Source organism: Babylonia areolata, chromosome 35, assembly GCF_041734735.1.
Source record: "Babylonia areolata isolate BAREFJ2019XMU chromosome 35, ASM4173473v1, whole genome shotgun sequence".
Classification (NCBI taxonomy): Eukaryota; Metazoa; Mollusca; class Gastropoda; order Neogastropoda; family Buccinidae; genus Babylonia; species Babylonia areolata.
Window position 1 is genome coordinate 17755283 of NC_134910.1, and position 24182 is coordinate 17779464.

The 24182-nt window shown below is 45.0% G+C and overlaps 1 protein-coding gene across 4 annotated transcripts in view; it reads left to right on the top strand.

Annotated features, from left to right (window-relative positions):
* The window catches only part of LOC143278143 (tight junction protein 1-like), a 71864-nt gene that overhangs the window by 14258 nt on the left and 33424 nt on the right, over positions 1-24182 (top strand). For all 4 annotated transcript variants that reach the window (XM_076583172.1, XM_076583175.1, XM_076583173.1 and 1 more), the window contains exons 7-17: positions 29-124; positions 491-576; positions 1248-1464; positions 9247-9348; positions 10309-10529; positions 12818-12890; positions 14023-14226; positions 15885-16018; positions 16326-16567; positions 17395-17598; positions 18439-18819. In XM_076583172.1, coding sequence (XP_076439287.1) covers positions 29-124; positions 491-576; positions 1248-1464; positions 9247-9348; positions 10309-10529; positions 12818-12890; positions 14023-14226; positions 15885-16018; positions 16326-16567; positions 17395-17598; positions 18439-18819 — 1960 coding nt within the window. The remainder of the gene's footprint in view (positions 1-28; positions 125-490; positions 577-1247; positions 1465-9246; positions 9349-10308; positions 10530-12817; positions 12891-14022; positions 14227-15884; positions 16019-16325; positions 16568-17394; positions 17599-18438; positions 18820-24182) is intronic.

The window sequence follows — 24182 nt, forward strand, 5'->3', positions numbered from 1 at the left end:
CTGTGCACAATATGTGTGTTGACTGCAGCGGCCTTTGTGCGACCTGTGGTGGTGTTTGGAGCCATTGCCGACGTGGCCAGAGACATGCTGCTTAAAGAGTTCCCTGACCGCTTCGAGTCACCACGTAAGTTGTTTTTTCCTGCATATACACACTGCTGCCAGGATTTCTCCTTCTTTTATCAGAGGTTGGTGTGTGTGTGTGTGTGTGTGTGTGTGTGTGTGTGACAGAGAGAATTTCCTGACCACTTTCGAGTCCCCATATGAGATGTTTTAAGCATGCACATACATACAGTGCCATCAGCGTTTCTTTCTTCTTCTTTTTTTTTTAATTTGTTTCTCTTTTCTGGAGCATGCAGTCTTTAAAGAATATTATGCTGTTATTGTTAGGAGACAGTCCAGTTGTTTAAAGGCCAGTGGTCTGTTTTATGTCGATGAAAAGCAAGTGACATGGCGGTGGTGCACCTGTGTGAAATATGTTTGGTTTCCCTAGAGATGGAGAAGGGAGCAGAAAACGACCCCAAGAAGGGAAAAACAGGAATCATTCGTTTCGGCGCTATTCGTGAAGCCATCGATCGTGTGAGTTGCGTTATGTCTCTGTCTCTGTGTGTGTTTGTGTGTATGGATGTAGTTTTGTGTATGTCATGTGTGTGTGTGTGTGTGCGTGTGCAGAGTCCTGTGTATCGTGTGTATGTATTTCTCTGGTGTGTGTTTATATGCGTGTGCATGTTGTTGCGTGCGTTGAGGTTCTTGTAGTGCTGTGTGTATGCATGTCATGTCACACAGAGAGGAGGTGGTCAGGAGTAAAGGGCAGAAAGAAAACAACAGCAAACTGATATTGTTTTGATGACATGAAGAAGAAAATGCACAGTCACATGCACCGCCATGCACACACTCTCTCTCCCTCTCTCTCACACACACACAGACATACTCACCACACAGCACACACATGTGTACATGCATGCACACACATTGACACTCACACACTCACACATCACACCACAGCACACCATACCATACCACAGCACACCACACACTCAACAGTGTGCCTAACAGGGCGGCAAAAAAAACAAGAATAAAACCAAAGTAACAACAATACTTAGCTCTCAGTCAGCTCTACTGAGGTAGCAGCCTGTTTTGCAAATGACTCCATATTTGTAAAGTGCTTAGATCTTGGTCTCTGAGAATAGGTGCCATGTAAGTATCCATATCATCATCATCATCATCATTCCAAGCATTCAAACTTGCAGAAAAAACATTGTGTATTGGATGTGACCCCGTACCATGTGGACCGACTGAACTACGCCCAGTACTACCCCATCGTCATCTTCCTGAAAGGGGAGAGCAAGCAGGCCATCAAAGATGTCCGCTCACGCTGGAGAGGGTCGGCCGGCAGCCACAAGAACCCCAAGAAACTGCAGGAGATGAACGATCGCATGGACACCTTGTACACACACCTCTTTACAGGTCAGATTTTGAACATATTGTGTCTGTACTTGTGTAGGTAGGTGCAGGATGCAAAGCGGTAGAATCAGAAAGGTGTTGGACTTGTGATCCAGTGATCAGGGTTCAATGTCCTGTTCCAGCCTGGTGTTGGGTCCTGGGGAAAGGCACTTCACTCTGATCTGCCCCACTCCACCCAGGTGTGAATGGCTACCTGACCTGGTGAAGTTTGAAAGGAGGATTGGGCCACGCCTTCCTGGACTGAGCCCTTGACACTGTGGATATGAATTCACTGCCTTCCTGGACTGAGCCCTTGACACTGTGGATATGAATTCACTGCCTTCCTAGGCTGAGCCCTTGACACTGTGGATATGAATTCACTGCCTTCCTGGACAGAGCCCTTGACACTGTGGATGAGAATTCACTGCCTTCCTGGACAGAGCCCTTGACACTGTGGATATGAATTCACTGCCTTCCTGGACAGTCCTTGACACTGTGGATATGAATTCACTGCCTTCCTGGACTGAGCCCTTGACACTGTGGATGAGAATTCACTGCCTTCCTGGACAGAGCCCTTGACACTGTGGATATGAATTCACTGCCTTCCTGGACAGTCCTTGACACTGTGGATATGAATTCACTGCCTTCCTGGACAGAGCCCTTGACACTGTGGATATGAATTCACTGCCTTCCTGGACAGAGCCCTTGACACTGGATATGAATTCACTGCCTTCCTGGACAGAGCCCTTGACACTGTGGATATGAATTCACTGCCTTCCTGGACAGAGCCCTTGGCACTGTGGATATGAATTCACTGCCTTCCTGGACAGAGCCCTTGACACTGTGGATATGAATTCACTGCCTTCCTGGATGGAGCCCTTGATACTGGATGTGAATTTACTGCCTTCCTTGACGGAGCCCTTGACACTGTGGATATGAATTCACTGCCTTCCTGGACAGCCCTTGACACTGTGGATATGAATTCACTGCCTTCCTGGACAGAGCCCTTGACACTGTGGATATGAATTCACTGCCTTCCTGGACAGAGCCCTTGACACTGTGGATATGAATTCACTGCCTTCTGGACAGAGCCCTTGACACTGGGATATGAATTCATTGCCTTCCTGGACCCTCCCGAAACCTGGAGGGGGTCAGGCTGGTGTTCTCCTGACCCACTCCCAGGAGGGTCACTACCTTGTCGTGGTCGGGAGGCTTAGTGGCCAGTGATCGAGCGAGCTATGTCGGCGGGGGCATCAGTGCTTCTTGGGGTTTGGTGCTCTGGTCCCAGGTCTTAATTGACAGCCTACATAGCCATCGTAGCTGTTAGGGCTGAATAAGTGGTGGTTTTGTACTGATGCCCCTGATAGGGCTTCCCATGCCGAACAGGTCGTGAGTGAGGCCCAAACTAAATGTGACCCACTGTCCCTTTCGCTATTCTTTGTTCTTCTTTTTACCGCCTCTTTTCTGTCCTCAGCTCCCCATCAAGCCTTCTTTTCCACATTCTTTTTTTCTCTGCGGCCTTCTTTAGGCCCGCCGTGTTTGCCGTGCGGCGCGACCTGTGATGGAGGGGAATGAGATCCTGGGGATTGAGAGAGCACGCTGCTGTCAACACATCCCTTTGGCTCGGACCTCTCCTAAGACAGGCGGCACACATTGGCCCGTGTGTGTCAATCGGCTACCCCTTCGTGGGGCTGGGTCAAGACTGGCAGTTTAGTGGCTGACGAAGGTAACCCCCGTAGTGCTCGGCTCTCTGTCCCCGGGAGCTGGGCATGATCGGGGGGGAGCACGTTGGAGCTGGGCTGCTGGTTGTATATCCCTCCCGAAACCTGGAAGGGGTCAAGCTGGTGTTCCCTTGACCCTGGCCCCTAAGTTGGACCCCATGGTGGGTGGGTAAGGGAGGGATGAATTCACATTTTTCTTTCAACATGAATCCTAAACAAATACACCCCCCCAAACTCGGAAAAAGACGACGACAGGGAACGGACGACTCAGACTCTGAGTCGGAGGTCGTCGAGACCTCTGGTTTTTGGCCATCGTGGCTAGTGATGGAGGGCGCTGATGACGACAAGCCCTTGTCGGCTCTCAGCCCCTTCGCTGTCCAGAAGGGCTTTCAGTGTCTGGCAGGATCGCTCAGATCCATCAAGAGGCTGAGGAGCGGAGCGTTTTTAGTACAGACAGAATCCAAAAGACAGACACAGCTCCTTCTCAAGGCGACCACTTTCGTGGATAGGGCAGTGAAGATTTCCCCTCACAAAGGTCTCAACTGCTCAAAGGGAGTCATCAGATGCCCGGAGTTGAAAGGTGTGTCTGAGGCCGAGATCAAGAGCGAACTGTCCTCTCAGGGAGTGACCGATGTGTATAGGGTGACGGTGAGGAAGGGGTCGGACAGAGTCCCGACCAACACTTTCTTCCTCACCTTCTGCTGCCCGGATGTCCCCAAGGACATTCGGGTCGGATACCTGCTAGTTAATGTCAGCCTGTATGTACCGTCCCCTCTGAGATGCTTTAAGTGTCAGAAATTCGGACACGTGAGAGACAGATGTAAGGAGGAAGAGGCGTGTGGCACCTGTTCGAAGGCGGCGCACCAGGGCGATTGCGTCAGTGCAGCCCTGTGTGCGAACTGCGGAGGTGGCCACCCGTCCTCATCGAAGGACTGCCCCGCCTGGAAGAAAGAAAAACAAATTCAGAAAGTCAAGACAGAACAGAAAATTTCCTTCTTTGAGGCAAGGAAACAGGTGGAGGCCGCGTCGCCTAGGACGTCGTATGCCTCTGTCGTCAGATCCGGGACGGTGGACGTCGCAGTCCAGACGACGTCCACAGGAACGCAGACGGACGACTTAACCGCCTCGTCGGAACCGTTGGCCTTGGGTGGAGGCGCTGTGTCCACCCCTTCCCATCCTGCGCGGCAGTCCTCAGGGGCTGCTGGGCGGGAGAGAAAAGCCTCGGGCGGAGGCACGTTGTCCGCCTCCCGCCCCCCCCCACCCCCCGGCCCCCCTCGCCCCGCCTCTCGTCTGCCTGGCCCTCGGGCTGGCGGAAGTGGCCGGAAGCCCCCCGCACCTCCAAAACTCAAGGAGGGGAGGGCTGCGGCCACGGCGGGATCGGGAGGGGCCGAGGTGGTGGATATTCCGACCCGGTCGGAACCCGAAAAATTTATGTCAAAGAACAAATATTCCATCCTGGCGGACCTTGAGCCACCGCAAGTGGAGGAGCAGGGGGTAGCGATGGAATAGGCTGCTGCTTTATTTTTTAAAAAAAAACCTTTTTAATGGCAGTGATCCACTGGAATATCCGGGGATTCTATGCCAACTTCCAGGAACTCCAGCTGCTTTGTCGTGCTTTGAAACCTTCAGTGCTGGCACTGCAGGAGACTCTGCAAAGAGATGGCAAGGTTTTATCTCTCTCTGGTTTTAACTCCGTTTTTAAACCTGCTCAACCGAAGCAAGAGGGGTTGACGGGAGGTGTCGCTCTTTTTATTCGAAAGTCCCTTTTATACAGTACAGTTCTTTTAAGCACCCCTTTACAGGCGGTGGCAGTCAGAGTCACGCTCGAGAAAACCATCACTGTCTGCTCTCTCTACCTTCCCCCTTCCGTCCGTGTTCTGAGGCAGGACCTCATGAACCTGGTCGACCAGCTCCCACGTCCGTTTTTACTGTTGGGCGACTTCAACGGACACTCCCCGCTCTGGGGAAGTGAGATGACATCAGCCCGAGGTCTTCTCTTAGAAAACCTTCTCTCTGACATGGACTTGTGCTGTCTTAACGACAAGTCTCCCACTTACCTGCATCTGTCCTCTGGAAAGCTCTCGTGTTTAGATCTGTCGGTCTGCGATCCATCGTTGGTCCTGGACTACGAGTGGAAAGTGCACAACGATCTGCACGGGAGTGACCACTTTCCTGTCGTCCTCCGCCCCACAGATGGAGAAGGTGACTCTCTGCCTGACCGCCTGTACTACGACAAAGCAGACTGGAGTTTTTTTACCACCAAGATAAGAGCGGAGCTGCAGGAAGAAACAGTATTGAAAAGCAAGGACCCTGCTGACGCTCTGACTCGGATCGTTTTAGATTGCGCCAAAGCAGCAGTCCCATCGTCTACCTCCAAGCCTCAGGTCCCTAGAACGCCCTGGTTCAACACGGAATGTCGGGAGGCCCGCAAGTCTCGGAAGAGAGCGCAGCGACGCGTCTTTCGGAGACCGGAGTCCGATAGCGTTCGAACCCATCAACAGCTGAGGGCGAAAGCCAGGTATGTTTTTAAAAAGAGCCAGAGGAAGTCTTGGAGAGATTTCTGCTCTTCCTTAACCTCCAACACACCCAAGAAGAAAGTGTGGAGGGTTTTAAAAAGAATTAAGGGCAAAAACGCATGCCCGACCTTCCACCATCTTAAACTTTCAGACGCTCTGGTCACAGAGAAGAAAGCAGTTGCCAATTTGCTTGCCTCCACAATAGAACAGAACTCGAGATCTGCTAACAAATCTGCTCGCTTTCTTAAAACCAAAAACCTGTCAGAAAAAACACCATGTAACTTCTTTTCCGACAACACAGAGAATTACAACCTTCCTTTCACAATGAACGAACTTAAATCTGCCCTTCAGACCTGTACGGATTCCTGTCCAGGAATGGACGAAGTCCATTATAAACTCCTAAAGCACCTTCCCCAAACCTGTCTGGACACCCTGCTTAAAGTTTATAACCACATCTGGGTCACAGTTTTCTTTCCACCCTCCTGGCGGAAAGCCCTCATAATCCCACTGCCGAAACCGGGAAAAGACCCCTCGAACCCCTCCAACTACCGCCCAATTGCACTGACCAGCTGCGTCTGCAAACTGATGGAGAAGATGGTCAACGGTAGACTGATGTGGAAACTAGAGACCGACGGCCTTCTGGCGAAGGAACAATGCGGTTTCCGCAAGCATCGCTCTACCGTTGACCATCTGGTTCGTCTGGAAACCACGATAAGAAATGCTTTCGTCAACAAACAACATGTGGTGGCCATATTTTTTGACCTGGAGAAAGCTTACGATACCACGTGGAAATTTGGTATTCTTTCCGACTTGCACAAGCTCGGCTTCCGAGGACACCTGCCTCAGTTTATCCACAATTTTTTACAAGACAGACAATTCCAGGTGAGAGTCGGCACCACCCTGTCCGACATTCACGAGCAGGAGCTGGGTGTCCCGCAGGGGAGCATCCTGTCGCCGGCTCTGTTCAGCATCAAAATTAATGACATCGTTCAATCCGTTCAGAAAGGATCGGACAGCTCGCTGTTCGTGGATGATTTTGCCTTATATGCAACCGGCAGCACGTACGCCAGCATCCAGCGACGGCTTCAGCTCTGCGTCAACAAAATCCAGTGTTGGGCAGAGGAGAATGGCTTCACATTTTCGTCCTCCAAAACTGAATGCATCCACTTTCATAATTTTCGCCAATTCTATCAGGACCCTGAAATCCGTCTGGGAACATCCACCATCCCGGCGGTCAAGGAAGCCAGATTTCTAGGGGTCGTCTTCGATCAGAAGCTGAATTTTCTCAGCCACATTAAACAGCTGAAAATATCTTGCCTAAAAGCCCTGAACATCATCCGAGTTGTGGCACACACGAACTGGGGTGCTGATAAGAGGACTCTCTTGCACCTCTACAGAGCCCTGGTCCGGTCCAAACTGGATTATGGAAGTGTTGTATACGGCTCGGCCAGACCGTCCTACCTGAAACTGTTGGACCCTGTACACCACCAAGGGCTCCGTCTCAGCTTAGGTGCTTTCCGCACCACCCCTGTGCACAGCCTGTACGCAGAGGCGGGGGAACCACCTCTTTCCAACCGCAGACTGAAGCTGACCCTGAACTATTATTTGAAATTGTTTTCGGAACCTACAAACCCTGCTTACGATGCTGTATTCAACAACCCTTTCGATAAGAAATTTACAGACAACCCAAACTGCATACCTCCTCTCGGACTCCGCATTCAGCCGCACTTGGAAAATGCCGATCTGGATGTCAGTGGCATCTCAGATTTCTCTAAGTTCCCTGACAGCCCCCCGTGGACCTTTACAACACCTGAGGTCCGATTCGATCTGGCCTCGTACCGTAAGGACACCACCAGTTCTCTGGCCTACAGAACCTACTTTTCGGAACTGTGCCACAAATTCCCCACCTTTCAAGGCATCTTCACTGACGGTTCCAAGTCAGAGGACGGAGTCGCCGCATCTGCGTTCTGTCCCGCCTTTCCTGACCGGCCCTCAACGGAACACATCCTGTCTGACAGCTCGGTATACACCGCGGAACTGACCGCACTGGTCCTGGGGTTAAAAATGGTTCTCTCTTCCAAACAGAAGAGATTCATGATCTTTTCCGACTCCTTATCAGCCCTGGAGGCGATCGCCTGCAGGAATATCACTCATCCCAAACTGCTGGAATTTTATGAAACTTTTACTCTCGCAACGAAGAAAGGATACGAGGTTGTGTTGGCCTGGGTTCCCGGACATGTTGGCATTCGTGGTAACGAAAGGGCGGACCTGCTGGCCAGGAACGCTGTAAAGAAAGAATTGTCCAGATCCTTGGTACCCTATACAGACATGAAGCGGAAGGTCAATACTTACGTTAAGGATCTTTGGCAAGAGAAGTGGAACACCCAGATGGACAACAAGCTCTTCCAGATCCGTCTGGACCTGGGGGAGACCCTCCCTTCGGGGGTGAAGAACAGAAAGGAGGAATCTGTGCTGTGCAGACTGCGTACGGGGCACACTTTTTTTTACTCATTCTTACTTGTTGAAGGGGGAGGAGGCCCCTCGATGCGTTCCCTGTGACGAGCCTCTCACCGTGAAACACGTGCTCCTTGACTGTTGGGATCTGCATGACGTTAGACGCAGACATTACACGGCGGTTTCTTTGAAGTCTTTGTTTCGTGATGTCCCTCCGTGGGCGCTGATGGACTTCTTAAAAGAAGTGAACCTTTTTAACCAGATTTGAAGGTTTTAAACTATGGAAGTTTTTTTTTTAACTTTGGAGTGGAAAGTTTGAAGTGGTGACTCGTTTTAATTGGTTGTTTTTTTTAGCCTTGTAGTAGTAATTGACGCGGCGATAGCCTTGAGATGGCCTTAGTGGTCGGCGAGGCTCTAAGCACCATAATTTCATTTCATTTTGCCTTCCTGGACAGAGCCCTTGACACTGTGGTTATGAATTCACTGCCTTTTTGGATGGAGCCCTTGACACTGTGGATATGAATTCATTGCCTTCCTGGACAGAGCCCTTGACACTGTGGATATGAATTCACTGCCTTCCTGGACAGAGCCCTTGACACTGGATATGAATTCATTGCCTTCCTGGACAGAGCCCTTGACACTGTGGATATGAATTCACTGCCTTTTTGGACGGAGCCCTTGACACTGGATATGAATTCACTGCCTTCCTGGACAGAGCCCTTGACACTGTGGATATGAATTCACTGCCTTCCTGGACAGAGCCCTTGACACTGTGGATATGAATTCACTGCCCCGATGGACCCCAAAGGCTATGGGACCTTTATCTCTTCAGGTGCAGGCAGAGAATGTGACATTTCTGACACTGTGTACACACGTGTAGGTTTAAGTATAGAAAGGGTGGCTTGTACACACACCTGTTCACAGGTAAGTGGGTGGAGAGATTTTCAACACCTTGTGTATGTATATGTGTAGTTACAGTCATAGAATAATGACTGGTGATGACTGGTGATGATGATTATGACTGATGAATATGATGATGATGATGACCGGTGACAATGATGACAACTGATTATGATGACAAAGATGATGACTGGTGACGATGATGATGATACCAGGTGTCATCACACACACCACAACGGACGTGTGGTTTCCCAAACTGGTGGAGCTGATTCAGGCCCAGCAACGACGCCCTGTATGGATGTCAGAGAAAAAGGCAAGTCAGATTCCTTAGTTACCCGGGGGAATAACATGGTAAGTGAAGTCAGATTCCTTAGTTACCCTGGGAGTAACATGGCAAGTGAAGTCAGATTCCTTAGTTACCAGGGGAGTAACATGGCAAGTGAAGTCAGATTCCTTAGTTACCAGGGGAGTAACATGGCAAGTGAAGTCAGATTCCTTAGTTACCAGGGGAGTAACATGGCAAGTGAAGTCAGATTCCTCAGTTACCAGGGGAATAAGATGGCAAGTCAAGTCAGATTCCTTAGTTACCAGGGGAATAAGATGGCAAGTCAAGTCAGATTCCTTAGTTACCAGGGAATAGACAAGCAAGGAAACTGCTTTGTTACATCGAACCCTCACTCTGTAGAAAGTAAAAGCAAATTGTGAACAAAAGGAAAAAAATGGTGAAAACACAGTGAAGAGAAATTCATCGCTGCAGTCTGTTTACCTTCTTCCTGATCGTCCCACACTCCACCATGCCCCACCCAGAGCAGAGCAAAGGAAAACACAGATGAAAAGAACAGCATGCAAACACTGCAATCTGATCACAGAGTGAACTTGGGAGTTGAAGCCCATGAATGCAGAAAGAAAAAGAAGAAAAAGAATCACCAAGTAACACCTGGAATAAACTTCCCTTCCAAATTCATCATACTGAAACAAAAAATCTCAGTTCTAATCTGGCTTCAAAACACGCCTGTACAAATCGACTTTCATGGATGTCTAGGTGCTGGCATGTGGTGTGTGCGTGCGTGTGTGCACTTGTATGTGTTGTAATTGACGCATTCCATTCATCTTTCTTGCAAGTCTTGATTATATATAGTGGCCAGTGTTGTTCATTTTTGTAACCTTTTGTGTTAAGGAGATAGAGCGCATTTTGAATGTCCAGTATCACTGTTATTATTATTATTATTATTATAATCATTATAAAGTCTGTCCTCTCATCATCACTGAGCAGCCAGACGAAGATTTCAACGACGACTTCATGTTCCCCATGCCAAACCGACTGAGCATTGCTGCGGCACCAGACCATGAACTTGACCTTGCCCGCCCTGCCGACGACCTTGACATTTCTCCCATGCAGAGGAAGCGATTGGTGAGGTCATCGTCTGACCCCAGCATCAACACGGCGGATCGAGTTCCAGGCATCCCCCCTTACCCCGCTCCTCCTGGCTATCAGAAGGTAATACTGTGTGTGTGTGTTTCTGTTTGTGTGTTTCTGTTTGTGTGTTTGTGTGTGTGTGTGTGTGTGTGTGTGTGTGTGTATTGCAAATGTGTGTGTGTGTGTGTTGCAAATGGTGATAGGTGAAACTCTGTGTGGGTGTAGGTGTTTGTATGTGCTTGTGTGTGTGAAAGAAAGAAAGAAAGATGGGAAGGGAGAAAAACAGAATTTTGATAACATTCAGGAAAAAGAACACACACACACACACACACACACACACACACACACACACACACACACACACAAAATGCACACACGCATACACACACACACACACAAAAGCACCTAAATATCTATTACAAAAGATTCAAAGTGTAGACTGTAAGGCTATCAAAATTGCCCTCGGAGTGCCCTCTCATGCATCCAATCAGGAAACCCTTAAATGAACATCGTGAGTTAGCAACAGCAAAATTCGATGTGAGGTACACTTCAATGACAAAAAATTTCATTGCTGATGAACTGACAGTAAGATCAGACATTGATTTTCCCAAAAGAGCTAAAGCCATTTCATCACAAGAAACAGTTGCAACTTACATTTCAAATCTGTTAAAAGAATCTGATGTTAACATGAAAGAGTTAGCTGCAAAGCCACATCATTCTCCTGTTCCTTTTTGGGAAATGTTGAAAGCGGATTTTGATATCACTTATTCTGAAACAAAAAAGGAAGAAAACATCAATATCACGACAAGTACTGCCAGAATTCATATAACAGAAAAATATCAGAATCATCTCCATATATTTACAGATGGGCCTGTTCTTGATGACAAAATCGCTGGTGCGGCTTTCTGTATTCCTGCCTTTAAAGTTGAAAAATCTTACTTTATTGGAAAACACCTTTCCATATTCACAGCTGAGCTAATTGCTATTATACAAGCTCTGAACTACTTAGTGAGCCATCAAATAGTTTTTTTCGAAAATAGCATTCTTTGTTGATTCCAAATCAGTACTTTATGCTCTAGAATTATTCAGCCTTGAAACAAGACCTGACTTAGTTATTGAGGCAAATCATTTGGTACATTGTTTAAGGATTAAAGGGACTGAGGTCAGTTTTTGTTGGGTGCCTTCTAATGTGGGCATTCTTGGCAATGAAACTGTTGATAAAGCAGCTAAAAGAGGAGCACAAGATTAAGAAAAATCGACAAAAATACATGTCCGTCTCTCCGTAAAAGAGGCATACACTTTGTTAGAAAAATCAGCATGGGGTCGATTTCATAACCGATGGAAGTTAAAGTTTTTAAACCATAAAGGAACATTATTCCCCGAGAATATTATTAAAGAAAAGATACCGAATCCATCAGCTTGCTATACAAGATTAATAACCTCTACTTTCTTCCGTATAAAACTTGATGCGCTGAAGATAAAGTATAGTAAAAATGTTACATGCATCTGTGGTAAGCAGTTCAGCTTGCATCATTGTTTGTTTCACTGCCAGCAGTTACGTACTTTCTTGCCCAAGTATTTCAAAGAGAATAATAATTCTGCAGATGATTTTTGTGAAGTTATTTCTGACGAGGTTCTTATGGTCGAACTTTCACAGGCATTAGTTCATAGCCCTATTTCTACATTCCTTTAATGCACTTCAGAATTGTGTTAATGGTTTCTGATTATTATAATTATTATTATTGAATTGTTACTTTTAAATGTAATTGCATGTTAGTTATACCACCTTCCTCCCCCCATGCCCTCCCCGCCCCCCCCCCCCCCCCTTTTTTTTTTTAACGTCTAATATCACTGATAGTGAAAAGACGCTAAACTAAAGAACGAACACACACAAAATGCACACACACACACACACACACACACAAAATGCACACACGCATACACACGCACACACACACAAAATGCACACACGCATACACACACACACACACAAAATGCACACATGCATACACACACACACACACACACACACACAAACACGCACACACAAAATGCACACATGCATACACGCGCGCACACAAACACGCACACACAAAATGCACACATGCATACACGCACGCACACACACACACACTCACTCACACACACACACACACACACACACACACACACACACATGCACGCACACGTCATGTGGCAGTGGGCATTAATTAGTTAAAAACCAAAAATGCTAAAAGCAGCAGTAGTGTGTCATTCATGGCTAATGTTAGAGACATGCAGAATTTACGTTATGAATTAATTTTTGTTGTTGTGACAACAGTTATAACAGATAAGATTCTTTTTTCCAAATCATGCATTATTGTTCGCAGCAGTCACCATATGACCAAGGAAGAGAAGAGTGGGACGACTATCGACACCCTGGGTCTCCACATGACAGAGATGGTGAGATTTCTCTCCAGCTTTGGACAAGCTGTCTTATTCATTGTCTACTTCTGATTTGTGCTGCCTTAAGTGAATGTGTGATCTGTAATTTTCAAAGAATATTTTCACTGTTGCAGAGAGTGGTTTTTAAGTTTTAACCCATTGACTCCTACTTCAGTGAAATGAGATCAGTGTGGCATTCATTTAAAGTGCAACTAAAGCTTCTTGTATCATTTTAAGTGGCGTCATTAGTGTTGCTGAACAAAAGAAATGCAATCCCATGAGGAAGAAGTCCAGACGAAGGATGGTGACAGAAACCCTGACCTGTAATATTCACAGTTATCCTGACCTGTAGTATTCACAGTTATCGTGTCCTGTAATATTCACAGTTGATGATTTCATTTTTGATTTACTCCTTTGTTTACAAAAAAACAACACCATTTTTTAGGTTAGAATGTGAATTTTATTATGTTGTGTGTGTGTGTGTTCATACATGAGTGTGTGTGTGTGTGTGTGTTCATACATGAGTATGTGTGTGTGTGTGTGTGTAGATTTGTGCTTGGATGTTTGGTTGGCTGACTGTAAAGGGTTATGCATGTAAGCTGTTCATTTTTGTGTTTAAATGCATGTTTTAAGCGTTGGTATTTACATTATACAGCGCAATTGAGCATGTTTTACATGGAAAGGTGCTTTATAAGTTAGATTATTATTGTTTTTATTATCCTAACTTGTAATATTCACAGTTGTCCTTACCTACAATATCAGTCAGTGAGGTCACTATCCTTCATAGGTGAGCATACCTGTCAGAAGTAGTCAAAGGGTTGGAAAAAACAACAACAGAATTTATGTATGCTTTGACTTGTTAGGGTTACTCGTTCAAAGACCTTGGAATTGATTCTGTCTTGTACTCTGTCCTTCTTTCTCTCTCTCTCTTTCATGCAAGGCAGAGGGAGACTGTGTTTACCAGATATTCCCTCTTTTGGCGCTATGACTATGTGAAAACCATCACCGATGTTTTGATGTGTTGCATGCCTTTGAGAACAATGGGGAACATAAGTTAACTGACTGGAAGAGGATAAGAATAACCCCACCCCCCACCCCCAATACACACAGACACACAGACAAAAGTAGCACTTTGTTCCCCATGGTGCAGGAGACTGGCAGATGCACCCTGATGGCTACTACCCAGACCCTCACCACCCTCACCACCCGCCCCCAGAGTCCTGGTCCCCCCACTACCAGTCTTCCCAGCCCCCTCCCCCCCACCACCCTCCCTATGGGGGGCAGAGTCGTTCCAGCATTGATGTGTACGCCACCATCACGCCCAGTGAGCGGGCCCGGAAGAGGATGCCTGACAGTGAGTGGTGTTTTTGTGTTTTTTATGTGTAAATGAGGAAAGTGTCACATCACTTAAAACATTTATCTGCCAGTACAGTGTCTATGAGGGTTGGGTTAGAATCCTGGCCTTGCTCTTTCTCCCAAGTTGGAGTGGAAAATCAAATTGAGCGTCTATTCATTTGGCTGATGATAAATGCAGTGTGTGTGTGTGTGTGTGTGTGTGTGTGTGTGTGAGATACATGTGGCATATGGTGTTCGCATTTCAGTCATCATATTTGTACGTATGGAGGAAGGTGGCAGAAACTGAGAAAGGTTAAGACGGTCAGCTACCAATGTAGAGAGTTCATTACGGTGTGGGTTTGGATCTGGCTCTCATCCATTCTCCTAAGTTTGACAGGAAAATCAAACTGAGCATCAAGTCATTCAGATGAGACGATAAACTGAGGTCCCATGTGCAGCGCACTGAAAAAGAACTCATGGCAACGAGAGTGTTCTTCTCTGGCAAAATTCTGTTGAAGAAATCCACTCTGATGGGTACACAAATATATTAAAAGCATACGATCAGGGTGTGACTAAGCACGTTGGGTTATGCTGCTAGGCAGGCATCTGCTAAACTCTCCAGTGAATTTGACAAAACAGAATAAAGCTGTACAAAACACTACATAGCAGAATAGAACAAAAAGGGGATTGTTTGCTGCTGAAAGGTGTGTGTGAACAAAATCTGCTGTCAGCTGGACAACTTCCCCAGATCAAAACAAAGAAGATAAAAGACCTTGGTAGATTGGGAGGGGGTGGGGGAGAGATGGGGAGGAGCGGAGAGGGTGAGAAATAGAGGGATGGAGAGAGAGTGGGAAATGGAGAGAGGAAGGGGGTGGAGACAGAGTGAGATGTGTTTTTCATTTAAGTCCATAGCCCCTTGTGAATATGGGGTGATAATGATATTTGCAGATGTAACTGTCAGTGACAGTTCAGCTGAAACAAACCACATAAATTAGGATAAAAGTATTTCTCTTAAATTGAAAGCTCTCTGTGAATACAATGTGAAATTATGTGTAAAACCGTCATCAGATAATGGCATCTATAAACAAAATATAAACAAACATGGGCATTCATAACATTTGTATGAAATATTTTTTGCATGAAAATTGTTCAGTACAGGGCACTTGAAAACAAAATGAACTTCATCTTCATTTGACTCCATGAATGTCTCAGAAACGACTAGGAAGATTAAAAGATTGAAGCCTTTTATGGCCATCAGAGCAGCTCAGGCCCTGTTTCTGCCTGGTGTTGCGTCCTCAGACACTTTTACACCTTAGTTTTAACCAGTACTGTGTGAGGTGACTTGGCAGAACACGTCTGGCATTGGATTTCTGATCCAGTGGTCACTAGTGATTAGAATTTGAGGCACTGTTTTGGCATTGTGTTGTGTCCTTTGGAAAGGCACTTTGCTCCAGTTTTCCTCAGTCCACCCAGGTTGGGGAAGGTTGATACAGCTGAGCCCTGGACACAGTGGACATCAGGTCATTGCCCCATGGCTGCAACAGGCTGTGGAATCTTTACCTCCCGACCAGTTCAGCTCTGAGAGAATTCCATATGATTACCCAAGAAATGAAGTGAACTATGTGTGTGTCTGCAGATGATTACCCAAGAAATGAAGTAAAATGTGTGTGTCTGCAGGTGATTACCCAAGTCCGAGAGATGACTATGGCCCACGAGACAGGTTGCCCCCGGATGACCTCTACCAGAGATCAGGGCCACGACCTCCGCATGACCCTCACATGTCTCCTTCACAGCCACCTGTGGACCACAGGGTGTGTATGTGTGTGAGAAAATGGCTGTTCATAAAATCTGATATTAGACAAGGAAAAAACTGGGTGAAGTTTTGTTGAAAAAAACAACCACCGAAAAAACGACAACAACAAAGCATGTGTCTGTCTGTATGTGTGTTTCTGTGTCTGTCAGTGTGTTCATGTGCGTGTGTTCGTATGTGTTTGTGTATAAGTACATGGTTATGCATGTATGCTTGCATATGCATGCTTGAGTATGTTTTTCTGTGTATGTGTGTGCCAACCACATAACATCATCCGCCATCATCATGACAACAATGTTGCTTCACAGGGCTACAACGATGGTTCATCCAATGACAACGACTCATACAGCCGCTACGTGAGCAGTCCGGCCAACAAGCATGATGACTCGAAGCTGCGAGACAAGTTCTCCTCCCTGCAGGTGGTGGGGGGTGGGCGGGAACGCAGCCCCGGGTCACATGACCCTTACCGCTTCACACGCAGCACCGCCAACCCTGTTGCCAGCGCCAACATTGACCGTGTCAAACTGTCCAACCTGACGGCTCGCTACAGGTGAGATGAGCGTGTGCAGTGTGTAGTTAGGGTTTTTCTGCTGCCCTGTCATCTGCACCTTTTCTGTGGCATTACTCCCATGCTGCTCATTCTAGCTCGGTCACTCTCTCACACACACACTCACACACACACACACACACACACACACTCTTTCTCTCTCTCTTTCTCTTGTATACACTCTTGCTTTCTTTCTAACATACGCATACACTCTCTTTCTCTCTTACTCATGCACACACACACACACACACAAACACACCCATCTCCCCCAAACCCCTCCACCTTTTTCTTCTCCCCCATCCACACACACACACACACACACACACACACACACACACACACACACTCCCTCTCTCTATCTCTTGTGTACACTCTCTCTGCTTCTTTCTTTCTAACATACACATGCACTCTCTCTCTCTCTCTTTCTCACTTATGCATACACACAAACACACCCATCTCCCCAAAATCCCTCCACCTTGTCCCCCATCCACACACACACACAAACACACTCTCTCTCTCTCTCTCTCACATACACTCTCTTGCTTTCTTTCTAACATATACATGAGCTCTCTCTCTTTCTCACTTACTTATGCATTCACACACACACACCCATCTCCCCCAAACCCCTCCACTTGTCTTTTCGTCCCCCCTCTTCCACAGACACACACATACACACAGAGGCGCACACACAGACACAGACACACACACACACACAGACACACATGCAGACACACATGCAGACACACACACAGACATTCGCCCCTCCCTCCACACACTCACACACATACACACTCACATCCACACCCATGCTCTGTATGGCGGTGTTTCAGACAAGAGAACAGACAGGGGAAGGCAAGCAGTGGTAAGGGGGGAGGACCCATGTCCCCCTCCTCCGTCCCCAGCGGATCTGAACCCGGACCTTCGGCTGGCAAAAAGAAAGAACCGCCCCCGGTGCCAGCCAAGACGTACTCCCTGAAAGAAGTGGGGTTCGATCCTGAGGAGATGAAAGCCAGGAACTATGAGAATTCTAACAGGTGGGTTGGAAGGGGAGAGGGTGACTGGGCATGTGTTGGTATATGCTTTGTGTGTGTGGGTGTTTGAGGATGATTGTGCATGTGTGAGTGTGCGTGCTTTTGTTTTTTGTTTTTCATCTTCTTTGAAGTCTTCAGTTTATTTCTTAGTATAACAGTCATTTTCTTTTTTTCCTTATATGTATGTTGCCCCTTTTGAGTACCAACATTGTTGCTATAGTGTTGGCAGTCAGACACTGCTATAGCTACAGTGTTGGAGTACGCACACAGACACACTGGTTACCTGCTGAGTGAGGTCATCAGTCCCACTCAATGAGTTTGCTGTATTATGTTGTATTTTGTTGTACATGTATTGTTTTGTACTTCAGCCACAGCAGATTTCTTTGTGTGGAATGAGGGCTGCTCTCCCCAGGGCAAGTGTGTCACCATAATCGAGTGCCAACCCCTTTTTGTTTGTTTTTATTTAAAAAAAATACTTTTTAATCGTCTCCTGATTAATCAAAAGTGATATTTTTTGACATAATTTTTTCCAAGGACAAATGTATTGTTGCTATGTTGTTGGTTTTTTTTATGGACAAACACACACATGCACAGACACATACCCACACTCTCTCTCACACACACATTTACGCTTTGTATCTCTGTCTCTCAGTCTGTCTCTCTGTCTGTCTGTCTGTCTCTCTCTCTCAAATACACACACACTCTCGCACACATAAACACACCATCATCTCCCATTTCCTCCCCACATCCTGCATCCCACCTACCCCACCCCCCACACAGAGGCACATGAGGCTAACAGCTGTCCCATTCACTGTTCACTTCACTGCCCTGTCCTGTACACAGATCCTACAACTACAGCGAAGTCCACTTCCCCAGCCAGCAGCCGCCACTACCACCCCCACCAGCAGGGGGCAGTGACCCACGCTACCCACACCACGACTCCCCCCTTCCCCCACAAGCACCGCCCCACGGCAGCATGGACTCTCCCTATGAGTACATCTCCACACGTGCCCTCAACGCCAACACCCGCCCTGCACGCAGGGGAGACCCTGTTCCCCCGGAAATTCCGCCCCCGCCTCGGGATGACTACAGCTATGAGGGTGGACCGAACCCCAACCCACGGGCCTTCTCCAACTCTGTGTACATGGATCAGCGGGAGGTGGAGCGGGCGCGCCATGGTGGGGAGCACGGAGACGGAGACCCAGGCGGGTATACCAGACCCAGGTGAGGTTTGGCGTATACACAGGGCAGGGCCCCCACTGTTGAGAGAATGATAGAATGGTTCTTTTTTTTGTGTTGGCTTCTCCATCGACACATAGAATAATCTCTTCATTCAAAAATATGAATTATTTGTAATTGTTCAAAAATGCATTGGAGAATATTAACTGCTGGTCCCTGTGAAGAAAGTTGAAAGAGGAATGAGTGATGACAGTCCATGTGAAATGAAGAAACTGAAAGTTTTTCCCCAAATGCCAGCCTCTTGATTCAGCAAGGTTTGTCATGACTTCTCCTCCCTTTTAGACTTCCTTGTTTATGATTACACTTCTTCAATTCAGTTTTAAGGAAGAAAGGTGAAGGAATAAAACATTGACACAATAGAGCGAGAATAGTCGTAATGTAAGCCTGGGAGATTGAGAAAGTGGGCAGAGACAGACAGACAGAGTGCAGAAATTACCATGCTCTGTCGAGATACTGTTTGTATAAACTCATGGGTCTACATGGCAGGGTTAAAAAAAAAAAAAAAAGGTCATACATGTAAAAGCCCTCGCATACATATGAGTGGATGTGGTAGTTTCAGCCAATGAAAACATTAGAACTTGTGGGCTGAACTGAAATTTATAATGAAATATTTTTTTGAGAAAGAGAGAATTCATTTCATGAAGCCCAAGATCTGAAATCATGTCCGGTTTTTATAGTTTTTGTCAAAGATTTTAACTCTTTTTTTATATGCGAGAACCACAAAGTCAGTGAAACATATAAATCTTGGGTGATTTTTTAAAGAAAAAATTAAAAAAGAAAAAAAAAGAAAGCTAATCAAGGGGTACAGGGGGAAATGTGATCTTTGGGGTTATCTTTCAGACAGGAGAATGATTCTGAAGCTGGGATTGCAGCAGTGTGGCAATGAGTTTTAACTATTTCAGGGTACACTGAACATAGACAGGAATGAATGCCTCAAAATGCTGATCTATTTCCAGTTGAGCAAATTTCTTGTTGAATGAGGGTGTGGCAAATGAAGATATGAATTTGCATGTTGAACTCTCCGATCTTTTAAACCCACCGTCTTACACAGAAATGCTCAAAACATTCCTTTTGAGCGACATGCTGAATATCTGTACAGGATTCGCGGAACGTTCATACTAACCTGTTCGCTCACAGATGTGTGTATATCATTGGTGGCTTGTGGTTTGTGTGTATGCATTTATCGTACATTCCATTTTTACCACTCTCATGAAATAGTGGCCAGTATTGTGTACTCTCTTCTAAGTATTTTGCAAGCATTGTTTCTCTGACTTTTTCATGTCGGAAGAGCAGCATAAAAAAGAAGGGTGGAGTATGAAATGTTCAGTGTTTGCTGACCTCTCAATATGTCGCTTCCATTCCAACGAATGTGGTAGAATCACACAAATATATACATATGTATAAAGAAAATTATGGCCTATCATTAGAAATAAAATGAGTCATTGTGCTTAACAAAGGGCAGCCTTTTCAGTTTTTTCAAATACAGAATGTGTACATGTGTGTTGAGCAACGATTGTTATAATTTGTGGATGAACATCAACAAGAAATTATCCATTGTATACCGAATGGCTGTTCAAACTGCAGTGTGATGTCTGAAAGTTATGTATTCAGCTGACATACATTGAAGAAAAAATATTGTTAAGACACTGGACATCTGATTCTAAATGAAACTTGATTGCTTGAGGTGCTTTAAAAAAAACAAACAAAAAAACAAAACAAAAAAAAACACTGTTGTTTTTGCTTCAGCATTTTACAGACTTGAAATCTTTGAAATATGGTGTGAAGTACTTTGAGAGAGACAGTTATTTCAGGTTGTGTACTAACTGCAAGGAATGCCAACAACTTTTTTTCAAACAGCTTATTTTAGATACATGTTTCTGTTTCTTTTTAATTTGTTTTCTTCTTACACTAACACCAATAATTTCATGGAAGCAATGTGTAGTTGATCTGTTCAATGGTGGAACACTGAGAGCTCTATGCACAACATAGTGTTCTATCCACCATGAGGTTCTTTGACTAACAACCAGCTTTGTTCCAACTACCACAAAGTGCAGTGACTAACAGGCAATCTTGTTCTATCTACCAAGAAGTTCTAACAGAAAGCCTTGTTCTATGTACCCTGTGTGTTCACTTAGGGGTCTGTTAAACTGTTTTCAGCACAATATGGTTTTGTGAATTAGCAAAAGAAACCTAGCAGCAACCCTTCTTAACAAAGGCATTGTGAGCCTGACTTAAGGCCTCGCCACCATAACATCTGCATGAACATAGTCATTGATGTTATCATGGGTAATGTTTTTAGTGTGTTGGACATGGGTGCTTCTGAGCGTTAGCACTTTTGTTATGAATTGTAGCTACCACCTTCTCTGTCAACTCTCCTGTTGTTTTGTTATGAATTGTAGCTACCACCTTCTCTGTCAACTCTCCTGTTCTCTGTTCACCCCCTTCCCCCAAGCCTGTCCCCATCTCCCCTGTTTCCCTCACCCCACTCCTCAAGTTTGTTGTGTGACTGTCTGCAGTGGGCATGTCTGAGATATCGGGGAAGAACACAGTGTGACTCAAGGTGTACAAAGTGTACAGTTGTACTACATTAGTTCACATTATTCTGAATGTGGATTTTTTTTTTTTTTTTTTTAATGTATGAGATTCTTGATTGATGACTGAGACAGGCTGTTGGATTATTGTTCTCTGTGGTTTTTATTTTATTTTGTCTTATTCATTTTTGTATTTTATTGACTCACTTGTGTAAACAAAGTGAGCCTATGTTTTAACCCGGTGTTCGGTTGTCTGTGTGTGTGTGTGTGTGTCCGTGGTAAACTTTAACATTGACATTTTCTCTGCAAATACTTTGTCAGTTGACACCAAATTAGGCATAAAAATAGGAAAAATTCAGTTCTTTTTAGTCATCTTGTTTAAAACAATATTGCACCTCTGGGATGGGCACAAAAAAAAACAACAAATGAAGCCTAATTATATGCAAACTGCATTTACTGTTATATTTATATTTTTTGTATTCTCTAAACTTGGCACTTTGATCTGATATTCGACCCAAGAGCTAGAGCAGTCATAATTATCATTTTTAGTTCAAACAGGAACTTCTTTTGCTAAGCATGGAAGTTTTATTTATTTTGCAAACGTTTTGGTGCAGATAGTAAAAAAGGGAAATTACTCTAATTAATGCTAGGGGACTTATTATGCTTTAAACTGATCTTTCTCATCTTAAACATTACATTTTGAAACAAGAGAGGCAAGGCCTTCAAGACTCACTTGTGATGCACTTTTAAAAAAAAAATCCAAGCTTTTTATGTATTGAGTATAATTTCAAAATGTAATGTTTAAGATGAGAAAGATCAGTTTAAAGCAAACTAAGTCCCCCAGCATTAATTACAGAGTAATTTCCCTTATTTTACTGTCTGCACCAAAACGTTTGCAATAAACAAAACTTTCATGCTTTGCAAAAGAAGTTCCTGTTTGAACAAAAAATGATAATAATGACATCTTTTGTTGGGTCGAATATCAGATCAAAGTGCCAAGTTTAGAGAATACAAAAAATATAAATATAACAGTAAATGCATTATACTCAATGCATAAAAAGCTTGGATTTAAAAAAAAAAGTTTATCACAAGTGAGTTTTGAAGGCCTTGCCTCTCTTGTTTAATATGCATTCCTTGCCTTGTGAAGGCACTACATCACACAAGATATTTTTAGAGCATTCCCAGCATTCCATGTACATGTTAAATGATGTAGATGGTCTTGTGAAGATATTGAGGTCAAAACCAGAAAGGCTGGTGGTATGCATATATATATTTTTAATGAAAGCCAACAGCATCTGTAGAACACATGCATTCTTACAGGTGAAACTGTATGATATTGCCTGTTTTATGCTACTGTATCTTTTAAATAAAACAAGAAAGGCAAGGCCTTCAAGACTCACTTGTGATACACTTTAAAAAAAAATCCAAGCTTTTTATGTATTGAGTACAATGCATTTACTGTTATATTTATATTTTTTGTATTCTCTAAACTTGGCACTTTGATCTGATATTCGACCCAACAAAAGATCTGCCATTATTTTTCATTTTGGTGTCATATACTGTACCATGTCAAACTGATGCAAACTAGGCCTATTGGTTTGCTCTGCTTGGCCAAATTTCGCGCGGCTAACAGTGAAAAGACGGGGCCCACCCGCTCTCAGCCAATCAAACGCCTCTAAAAACTATAAGCGCTTAATCATTCCTTCGGCCAAGGCTCTCCACGCCATCTTGTCAGGTTTACGCTCTGTCTCGTCTTACGCTTTTTTCGGCTGTTCAGCGTATCCTTTTGGCCTTATTTTGTTGCATGCAGCTTGTGTTTATTGTATGCTTACATTCTGTGTACTCGATTTGACTCGGCACCCTCGATTCGTTCGATTTTTTTCTGCCTCTAAGTCGATCCTGTCTTTCCTTTCTCTGTTGGGGGTCGGATTTTCGCTGGGTGCCTAAGCGCGGGTTCCATGCCTCGTGTGCCATACCACGAAGGCAGGGGATCATGATGCTGGGATTGAGACTCGGTAAGAGACTCTCCCAGGCCCGGAGCTCATGATTCCTCCCGATACGGACCGCGGCGATGCGTCGTTAGACGCTGATCGCGGAGGCGACTTTCGTACCAGTAAAACGGTCATGAAGGGGACTGGGGGGAAAGTGGTACGAGCGTCGCCTCCCGAGGTGTCCCAGCGCGAGGGGTGGGGGGGGGGTTCATTTTTTGTTCAAACAGGAACTTCTTTTGCTAAGCATGGAAATTTTATTTATTGCAAACGTTTTGGTGTAGGCAGTAAAACAAGGGAAATTACTCTGCTGGGAACTTAGTTTGCTTTAAACTGATCTTTCTCATCTTAAACATTACATTTTGAAATTATACTCAATACATAAAAAGCTTGCATTTTTTTTTTAAAAAGTGCATCACAAGTGAGTCTTGAAGGCCTTGCCTCTCTTGTTTCAAAATGTAATGTTTAAGATGAGAAAGATCAGTTTAAAGCAAATTAACTCCACTAGCATTACAGAGTAATTTCCCTTTTTTTACTATCTGCACCAAAACGTTTGCAAAATAAATAAAACTTCCATGCTTAGCAAAAGAAGTTCCTGTTTGAACCAAAAATGATAATAATGACTGCTCTAGCTGTTGGGTCAGAATATCAGATCAAAGTGCCAAGTTTAGAGAATACAAAAAATATAAATATAACAGTAAATGCAGTTTGCATATAATTAGGTTTCATTCTTTATTTTTTTGTGCCCATCCCAGAAGCGCAATATTGTTTTAAACAAGATGACTGGAAAGAACTGAATTTTTCCTATTTTTATGCCAAATTTGGTGTC